The sequence below is a fragment of the Momordica charantia genome (genome assembly GCF_013281855.1).
Source record: "Momordica charantia cultivar OHB3-1 chromosome 8 unlocalized genomic scaffold, Mcharantia_2.0 BLBB01000008.1, whole genome shotgun sequence".
Classification (NCBI taxonomy): Eukaryota; Viridiplantae; Streptophyta; class Magnoliopsida; order Cucurbitales; family Cucurbitaceae; genus Momordica; species Momordica charantia.
In genome coordinates, this window is record NW_028275166.1 from 35328026 (window position 1) to 35338670 (window position 10645).

The following is a 10645-nucleotide window of genomic DNA, read 5'->3' on the forward strand; positions in this document are numbered from 1 at the left end:
TTTAATAATGAGAATATTAAAATGTTACAACAAACTTTTATAGTACGAACCTATATATATATATATATATATATATATATATTTCATTTTTCATATTTAAAAAAATTTATAATTGATCTTGAAAGTATGTAACTAAATATCCGTCGACACGTCGATATTTCCATCAATATATCTACGTTTCTATAGGTTATACATCGACATGAGAAATAAATCGACATTTTCATTATAGTACAAGAAAATCGACAAAATACGAAAAATATCAACAATATATACATAATATTAATATTAATTATTTTTAATTAATTTAAAAATAGAAAAATATTTATTTGTTAATTTAAATATTTTTTACGATTTTTAATTTTTCTAATTTTTAGATAAATATTCAGATATTTTATTTATATTTTCATGAAATTGAGACTTCTAGAACACGATTACAAACATGGCCTCACATGCAGGTTTATAAAAAGATTAAACATTTAAGAAAATAAAAAATTTACCAGGAATATTTTAGAAGGGTTATGTTTTGCTGGTCGATTTTTGTAAATAGCCTTGGCCACTGTCTCCTCGCAAGTTGCAACACGAGACAAGGGGAAAGAGAGAGAGCAGTGGCACCCTTCTCTCGAGGTCTACTCAGACTGCCCAAAACTGTCGACATACACTTCCAGAGATCGAATGCGTTCTTCAAATCCTTTCCAGTATTCTCGTCTTCCTCTTCGCAATCTTCTCTACAAGCTCACATTTTGTTCTTCAACCATTCACTGCTACGACGGCACTTATCGTCCATTTGACCTTCTCTGAATCTCCATGGCCTAGATTACCATCGCTTCCGAGCTGTTATTTTCCACTTTTCCCTCGGTTTTTTTACTTACTATTTTTACCTACAAACTAGGTTTTGGATTTAACCCTCTGGGTCATCCTTTCCATGGCCGCCTCCGCTGCTGTATCTCCTCTCTGCACATGGCTTGTGGCCGCTTGCATGTCTGTAAACTGCGGAAGAAATCAGTCCACCGATCCCTCGATGCTCTGTTCTTCAAAGGTTCTCAACAAATGTGCTCGAAGACGAAGGTTTTTATCAAAATGCAGCAGTAGAAACTTTCAAAGTCACAGTGGAGCAATTCTGTCGTCCTGCGGATCCAGGATGCAGGGCCTTACGAGCTCCTACATTTCTTTCGGGCCCTGCGACGAGCCTTACAGCTCCAAGGTCCTTTATCCTTGTCGCTTCTTTGACGCCAGCGGATTTTACTTACTATCTGGATCGAAAAGTGTTCCTGCAAATCCCAGGCCGAACCGTAGGAATGCCCATTCGGGTACGAATGATTAAATTTTCGTATCAAAGTTATTACTATTATTTGCTTTCAGAAGTCTGTTATATTGCCTTCCCCACCCCCACAATTTAATCTGTATCATCGAATTCATTAGATATAATTCCATTAGATTCAAACTATATGGTTCTAAAGTCTGGATTGCCTACGCTGATGCTGCTTGATTGCAGTATAGAAGTTCTGAAGTTTCTTGTTTTTGAGATGCAAAAGGGCATGAATAATGACTGACGCAAGCGCACGTCCTATGGTCTTTTAAAACTTTAGGCGAGGCCATGGCCATAGCTGTACAACCTGCCGAGGAAATAACAATTGAAAAGAAACTTCGTACCAGGCAAAGGCGAATAGTTGTCACAGGAATGGGTGTGGTGACTCCACTTGGTCACGATCCAGATATCTTCTATAATAATTTGCTCGAGGGTATCAGTGGCATAACTGCGATCGAGGCATTTGATTGTGCCCAATTTCCCACGGTAGATATACCTTGCTCTTCCCAGATGCCGCTTTCCTTTCTGTTCACCTCTATTTTCAATTTTCTCAGAGAATTGCTGGAGAGATAAAATCCTTTTCAACTGATGGATGGGTTGCTCCAAAACTTTCTAAGAGGGTGGACAAGTTCATGCTTTACTTGCTTACTGCTGGCAAGAAAGCCCTTGCAGACGGAGGAATTACAGAAGATGTGATGAATGAGTTAAATAAAGCTAAATGTGGAGTGTTGATTGGTTCGGCAATGGGTGGCATGAAGGTAACCTTGAATGAATGGTTAATTGAGCTTGAATGTACTATGTTGAGTGTACTGTAAATTCATGCAGTGTGACAATCCATCCCAAAAATTGGAAGTGTCCTATTCAGATTACGATATTAATCCTTGCACTGGATTGTTCTAATGTAACAGTGGCTTGACCTCAGTTAAATGTTTAGAGTTTAGAATTTAAAGTTTAATATCATTTATAGTAGCTTTTAACTTCCAAGGACCAAGACAAAATCCATCCCAAAAAATGGAAGTACGTCGGGAAAACTGAAACTAAGCTGCTAGGTTTTGAATGATTTCTGCACAATGTTAAGATACGAGAATTTAGATGCTTAACAATGACACAAATGAAAGATTATTTTAACAAGTTTGGTTATGGCTTTCTTTAAAGGAAATTTGGAACAAGTTTAAGTAGCATTCCTCATTATGGCATCGTGATGAAGGAAATTATTACTTCGTCTCTTTATCTCTCTCTTCCTCATTCTATCAAATTGCAAACTTTTCAGTTTCATGTAGGCTGGTCCTCTGGTTGCTTGGTCTTTCTTTTTTGACTTCCTACTTCATATGAAATTATGTTTTCTATAGAAAAAACTGAGGAAAGTTGCTGTACAACATGAGTGGATGCACCACTCAGGTGATTCATACTCAGTGATTGATGCACTTGATTTTCCGTTTTAACTGCTGGACAGGTTTTTTATGATGCAATTGAGGCTTTACGGATTTCATATAGGAAGATGAATCCTTTCTGTGTACCCTTTGCGACCACAAATATGGGTTCTGCCATGCTTGCAATGGACTTGGTTAGTCTGATTGATTATTCAGATACTGGAATATGACAATCAATCTTAATGAAATTTGATTTGTTAACTCCTTTAACTTCTACATTTTATTTTCTCATTGAGCTTCAGGGATGGATGGGTCCAAACTATTCAATTTCCACTGCCTGTGCTACAAGCAATTTTTGTATATTGAATGCAGCAGATCATATTAGTAGAGGTGATGCTGTAAGTGCTTATATTTTAGTGCTTCTTCACAGATAGGCTTAGCAGAGGTTACTTTCTTGTCAGTTATTTCTTCTCCTGAATTAATGGACAATTCAACTAAAGTTAATCACATATCTGATATCTTTTGTCAAAATTTCAGGATTTCTAGATTTGTCCTCATCTCTGTAACTATCATGATGATGAAGTGTGAATGGAAAAAGGAAAAAAAAAAAGTTTAATGATAATTCTTGCCCATTGTTACCATTATGGGTTGGCCTATTGGTCTAAAGGGGTCAAGAAAATTAAAAAAGAATCAAGCCCCATGGTGGCCACCTACTTAGAATTTAATATCCAACGTGTTTCCTTGACAACCAAATGTAGTAGAGTCAAGCGGTTGTCCCGTGAGACTACTTGAGGTGCACATTAACCGGCTTAGACACTCACAAATATAAAAAAAAAAGATGTTTGTTGTTAATATGGAATGCTATTTTTATGCTCATATATCTGCAAATTTTATGCAGGATGTAATGCTTTGTGGTGGTTCAGATGCAGCAATTATACCCATAGGTATTTATTTCCTTTCCCATTCAGTTCATCTGAGATTTCTTTAAACAATATTGGGTTTTATTGCCTTCTACTCATAACTATTGTTGGGAAGCAGGCTTGGGAGGCTTTGTTGCTTGCAGGGCACTTTCACAGAGGAACAATGATCCTACTAAAGCTTCACGCCCCTGGGACATTGTAAAGTTGCCAATAATCGCTTTACCATTGATTATTACTTTTCTTATTTCTAGCTCCCGGCCTTATATGTACGCTCTCCAAAATGATAGCTAATTCCTTATTGTGTCTGGTGAACAGGATAGGGATTGAGTCTGTGTAATAAAATTTTGATGAGTTTGTATTTTTGAATGTAGATTTATTTTAAAGAAACGTTAGTGTTGAAATTAAGCTCATTAGTGAACTTTTTTGTTCACGAAATATGGCCTCTCTCCACCCCTCTTTGCAGTGAAAGAGGGTTGGGATTTAAATTTTTGTGTATTCAAATTGTTTATGGGCTTGTTGCTTTCGTCATATAAACTGTACATTGGAAAGTAAAATTTTTAAAAACATTTGTGCTGTAATTTGTCTCATCAGCAGATCATGTCTGTTGTTTATTTTAAGGTGTGGTTTATGTCATGATTGCAGAGTAGGGATGGATTTGTAATGGGCGAAGGTGCTGGCGTGTTGCTTTTAGAAGAGCTAGAACATGCAAAGGTATGCTCAATCTATCTAATATCACACACTTAATTTTCGGTTTCTAACTCTGTTTCTTCTGCCATTCATTCTAAAACTACATTCACTAGCTAGTACCTTGATTCTTGAACCTTGGTATGTTGATATGTTCGTTGCTCCTTGAACATGGTCTACCTTGATCCTCAATGCTGGATGCTTTCACTTTTTCCCGTCCATAACTTTATAAATTTGTTCAAAACTGTCTTTTGATTATTTTTCTTGCTTAAAAACAAAAAATATATAGTTTTATTTCTCTGGAACTCATGGCTATTCTTTCACTAACTGATTCAGTCATCTGACCTCAAATTTTCAGAAAAGAGGTGCACAAATATATGCAGAATTTCTTGGTGGAAGTTTAACTTGTGATGCTTTTCACATGACAGAGCCACGCCCTGATGGTAACCCCCTTTAACTAAAGGATCCTGACTGTGTTACATGTAACATGTCCTACAATTTATCGTGGAAATCACTGGAACTAACATTCCGTTGCCTTCATTTCCATATAACTCAGGGGCTGGTGTCATACTTTGCATAGAAAAGGCGTTGGCTCAGTCAGGAGTGTCAAGGGAAGACATTAATTATATAAATGCACATGCAACATCAACACCTGCTGGTGACCTCAAAGAGTATCAAGCTCTTCTTCATTGTTTTGGCAATAACCCTGAGGTGGCTTGATAATTCTAATTTTGTACAGCTGTTTCTCATCTTACCATGTAAATATGCTAATATAAGATTCATGATTTGCCAGCTTAGGGTGAACTCCACAAAATCTATGATTGGCCACCTACTTGGAGCTGCAGGTGCAGTGGAAGCAGTTGCAGCGATACAGGTGAGAAGACCTATGGTGGTGTGGCATTATTTTTTAAGTCTGAAGCTGTAATGCATAAAATTGTTCTCTTCTACTAGTGTCATATAATTACTTCCAAAAAAAAGTTGTTGAGTTGCTTGGAAGATTCCTCTTTTTTAGAGTATAAACCCTGGTGTTAATGTGCGTCTGTGTCCTCTCCTTTCTTTTTGAATTTATTTCTCACGAACCTTTGTGTAGTTAATAAGTTGCTGTGTTCTGTCATTAGGCTATTCGGACAGGCTGGATACATCCAAATATCAACCTTGAAAACCCAGACGAAGGCGTGGTACGTTGCCGTAATGGTCAACTTGTGATTCCCTTGGCATCCCGACCCTGTTGGTGAAAATGTCATGCATTACAAAATCAAATATCTATCACCCCTGAAACAGCATTAAATTTTGTTGCATATGGTATTACAATACAGGACATGAAAGTGCTAGTGGGCCCAAAGAAAGAGAGATTTGATATCAAGGCAGCATTGTCTAATTCCTTCGGGTTTGGCGGCCATAATTCATCAATCATATTTGCCCCATACAAGTAAGAAAACGCCGAGGGCACTTCAATTTTGTTGAATTGACATCAATCATACATGCAATACAAGATAGATGTTCTGTGGCTTGTGGTGTGCGCTTTGGGATGCAAATACAGTAACAATGAGCATTGATGAAAAAGACCCATAGCTATTTGAAGCTGTAAACCGATCCCACGGTGTTTTAATGTGGCGAAGCTGAAATTCCAAAATACCAAGTAGAATGCATCAGGATAATTTCCAGTTAGATGTGTCTGACTTGCTAGTTGGAATAGTTAAACGTAATGAATCTATTTGATTGGGTACTAATGGTTGGCAGTATATTGCAGGTAATCACTCATATATATATTTTTGGTTTGGCCTGGGTTCCTAAAAGTGTCCGTGCATATGAACTTTCGGGAAATCAAATCACAAGTACTATCTTTTCTGAAGAAGCAAATATTTGGAGTTAGTCGTACGATTGTCACCAAATACTCTATTATTGGAAGGAAAAATCAATAAGCGAGCAGGTTGGGATGCATATATGGACAATAGTTATGCTGGGTTTGCTGAATTTTGGTATCTGTAGGATGTTGAGGACCGACCTTGGTTTTATCAATTTTAGGTTGGCAGATCAATTTTACGTTGGAGAAGCATAGATGACATTCTCATACGATATCACTTCTCCTGGATACTGATTACATTTTTACTATAAATTGCAATTCCTGTTTTGTGTAATGTTTAGACTCTGCCAATTGTTGAATCTAAATAATCAGTACGGAAAAAATTGTAACTAATTACCTACAGAATGGAAGTAGCCTTGTGCATTTTAATTTGTGCCACTAAACTAGTATTATGATAAACGATCGCAAACATGGATGCTAACTTTATTTTCTACAATAAGAACATTGCCTTAATAGTGGTCAGTAGATGTACCATTAAGTGTGTGTGGAAACGGTTTTTTGAGTTTCAGTGGAGGTGGGAATTTAAGGTGAAAAGAGAAAGTGAGGCCGAAATCAGTAATTAAAGCGGCGGTACTGACGGCGTATGGACAGGCGTTTGGTGGTTTATTAAGCATGTGCGAAAACTTCAGAGTTCTGTGTGAAGACTTCATTGGTACGAGTAGATTATTAAGCACGTACGATAACGCTAGAGTTCTGTGTGAAAGCCTCATTGGTGTGAGCAGACATAAGGCTCTTAGTGGTACTTTGGTACGAAGTTCAAGATGCCATTTGAGATCGAGGATTCTTCTCGGATTAGTTCGTTCATGGGCACCATTTCTTCTGTTCAAATTGTTGATCTTATCCACTGGTCTAATTCTCCATGTCGCATTCTCCAGGTATTATCCTCCTCTATTTTTCAATCAATTTTCTCTAAAAGTTCATCCACTATGGACTCTACCATTACAGAGCATTTATTCACCCAAGGAAGCTGCTTTTAACACTGAAGATTTGATTGTATCTAGTTTCATTTATTCATCGTGAGCTTGAAATATTTCTAGGTACTCATGAGTAATAATACTCTTATGAGGATTTACTCGGTCTACCTCATCTTCATTTGGTTTCTTATTAAATATGTCCCAAAATATTTATCATAATATAGGTTAGATGGGATTTCACTATATAAACAAGATTGCTTCAGGTTTGATTTTTGATGAAATAATACTGCCTCCATCATTATTCTCGTATTTTAATTGTGATTTAACTACTAATCATTTGCATTTTGCTTTCGTTGTTGCTGAAGGAATTGTTTTACTTGAATGCTAGACATAATTTCTTAGCCTTAAAGTAGTGTGACTTATAGAACTTTTAAATTGTCATTTCTTGATTACTATCAAACAAAAAAAAGTGTCATTTCTTGATTGAACTGGTATCGAAAGATTGGTCTTTTATTTTGAAGGTTCATTGCTAAAGTAGGATTATTAGCATTATCCTATTCTTGAATTATATAGTAAAGCCTAATGCTTAAGTGCCATGGGTGAGCCAGATTTGATGCAGGATGTGAATCATATCAGCCCATGGTCGATTGAACTGGTATCGAACATCGAACATGTCCGTCATTATCACCAAGATATGCTCGCTTTGGCAGATTAAGGGTTCAAAATGTCGAGAGACATGGACATGTCGACGTGTCGATTTTCTCCCTATGTCGTGGACATGTCGAAATGTCTTTTTTTTTTCCTCTTCTTCTTTAAGGTTATTTTATTTTCATCCTCTTCTTACTATGTCACTACAGTCTATAATTTCTTACAACCTTGATGATTGTAATCTTAGTCTGTTCAATGAAACATTCGAATTTTAATAAGTATAACTAATAAGATTTGGAATTTGTTTTATTGATAACTTCTAATCCAATCTGGTCCTTATTTATACCATTGAACAATATATGTGAAATATTTGACATATATAAATATTGAAATAATCTTAGAATTTTTTAAAAATAAATATTATTATATACAAATAGTGGTGAAACATGAAGTAGAATAGGTAATTTAATTAATATCAAAAAGATGATCTCGGAGGATCTAGTGCACTATCTTGATAAATTTGATATAAATTATAATAGTTCTCCTCGGTCATCATAGACTGAAAGTTTTGAAGGTAGTTGCTCAAATGAGTAGAATATGAAGCACATATGAATCCCATTGGTAGATAATTTGGATAAATGACACAATCACGAGGTTGAAGTGTTTGAAAATTGTGTAAATTTGATTGGAAAGTTGGATTGATGATAAAATGTGTTTGAAAAATGTGGAATCCTATTATGAAAAACACTAAAGAAGTAGTCAGGAGTTTACAATTAAATTAGTTTACTTTACATATTCAAATAATTTCTATCAATCTTCATTAAATGAAAAAATCTTTTTTCGATATTTTTATTGACATCGACATTTTCATAAGTAAAATGGTCATATTCTTATCAATTATAGGCTAATTAAGCTACAATTCAAGTTTTATTTGCTAATTCAAAAAATTTTCATTAATTTTCACAATTTCCATTATTTTTTTCGAAATATCCATCGACATCGACATGTTCATCAACATGTCCGTAAAATCGGGACCTCGACATTTTCATCGACATCAACATTTTGAACACTATGACATTATTTTGGATCTAATTCTTCGTGTCACGTGATTATAGTGAGCAAATATGTGGTTGTTAGTTTGAATACATTATGCTTGTGGTCTTTAAAAACATTATTTAGTAGTCTTTATATAGCCATCCCCAATTGCTTAATTGCTTACTCAGCTTTAATAACTAGCATTAGTGACTTGAATCATCTCATAACTTTCTAAACCAATTGGATTCGCTAGAATGAACGATAAAATTAACGGCACATATTCAACTTTTCTCTACAACATTAAGAATCTTATTTATTACAATGGAAATATGGAATTGAAAGGGTTATGCTGGTAAAATAAGCTCTTTTTGACCAATATTTTGCAGTGGGCTTATCTATTACATCCATAGGTAGTAGGGACATGTCTCACTCACATACCAGGTATAAATTACGTACCCAAATAAACTTTTTACCATTTATTTTCATTCAATACACATTTGATTTTAAACCAAATAAATCATTCTGTGTTATTCATTCAAAATAGTAGTTTATGATTTTTCATTTTTTTCAATTTTAATAATTAAATAAAATTTAAAATAAAAGTATAAATACACATCAAAACTAATAATTTAAGTACATTCATGAAATTAACAATGAGTGGAATGTTCGAATATAAAATTTATATCAATTTATTTCTAAAATTTAATTTTAAAATGTACGACTTTATCTCTAATTATAAATAATAATGGAATTCAAAAATTTATAGTGTTTTAATAGTTAAACAATATTTTAAAAAATAGAAATATACAAATATATTGAAACTAATAATTAGATACATTCATCAAATTATCATTACCAAATAAACATGTTATTTATTCAAAATATTGACTTTTAAAATTTATGATATTTCATTTTTTTACATTTAATAATTAAATAAAATTTAAAATAGAAATAGAAATACACATCGAAATTAATAATTTTAATACATTTATAAGATTAACAATAAAAAGAAGGCGAAAGGTTTGAATATAAATTTTTTTGATTTATTCCTAAATTAATTATAAAATATTATAATTTTATCTTTAATTATAACTAATAATGAAATTCTAAAAGTTATTGTGCTTTACTAGTTAAATAATATTTAAAGAAATAAAATTAATTTGAAACTAATTCGATGAATTCATAAAATTGAAAGAGGTGAAAATTTTGAATACAAGAAAGCTTTGTTAATTTATTTTTTAAAATCTTTGAAAAAAATATATATACTTTTAAAAAGTAATTTTAAAATTGATGGTGTTATCTTGTTCATATATCAATGATGAATAAAGTCATTTGCCAATACAACTTGTTTGTATTGGATAGTTTTACACTAATGTTTTTAGTTTATGAAACGATTTAATAAGCTAAAACATTATTGTATGCTTTTATAAAATATTGACTAATTCAACTCCCAGGTTGGTTCCCAGGTGTTCTCTAAACGACCAGCTTAAAGGGTAAGATCAAGTGGTGTTCTCTCATTGGTCTACACGAAGAAGAGTCTTCAAAGGTAAAATCCAACATTCTTCTCTGTTTTATATTTTTTCTGTGTTTTAAATTTCAAAAGAAATTCAAGAACACATTCTACTGCTTCTACTCTGGGATTCACATCCTTTCAATTGGTATAAGAGCGCAGTTTTTCGTTCAGAATTTTCTGTTAAAATTTACACATCTTTTGGTGGGGTTTTCAATGCATTATGAATGTGGGTTTGCAAATTGGGCGTTTTCGAATTTTGGCATTTAGAATTGCAATTTTGCTTGATTTTAATCATGTAAGGGCCCCTTGTTTTGGGCATTTGTTTATGTATCGAGTTTGTAAGTCCGGGTCGATCGAAAGGTGTTCGTGGCGACGAATTAGACGTTTTTTT

General features: G+C 33.9%; 1 protein-coding gene across 1 annotated transcript; it reads left to right on the plus strand.

The window, feature by feature from the left end:
- The first annotated feature begins 525 nt into the window (after positions 1 to 525).
- On the plus strand, positions 526 to 6507 carry LOC111021861 (3-oxoacyl-[acyl-carrier-protein] synthase II, chloroplastic). The gene is made up of 14 exons (XM_022298961.2): positions 526 to 1307; positions 1587 to 1792; positions 1861 to 2064; positions 2760 to 2870; positions 2979 to 3074; positions 3575 to 3620; positions 3715 to 3794; positions 4239 to 4307; positions 4639 to 4723; positions 4837 to 4991; positions 5074 to 5154; positions 5399 to 5458; positions 5597 to 5709; positions 6031 to 6507. Exons 1-14 carry the CDS (start codon positions 923 to 925, stop codon positions 6032 to 6034), a joined length of 1695 nt encoding a protein of 564 aa, XP_022154653.1. The 5' UTR covers positions 526 to 922; the 3' UTR covers positions 6035 to 6507.
- The last annotated feature ends 4138 nt before the right edge of the window (positions 6508 to 10645 follow it).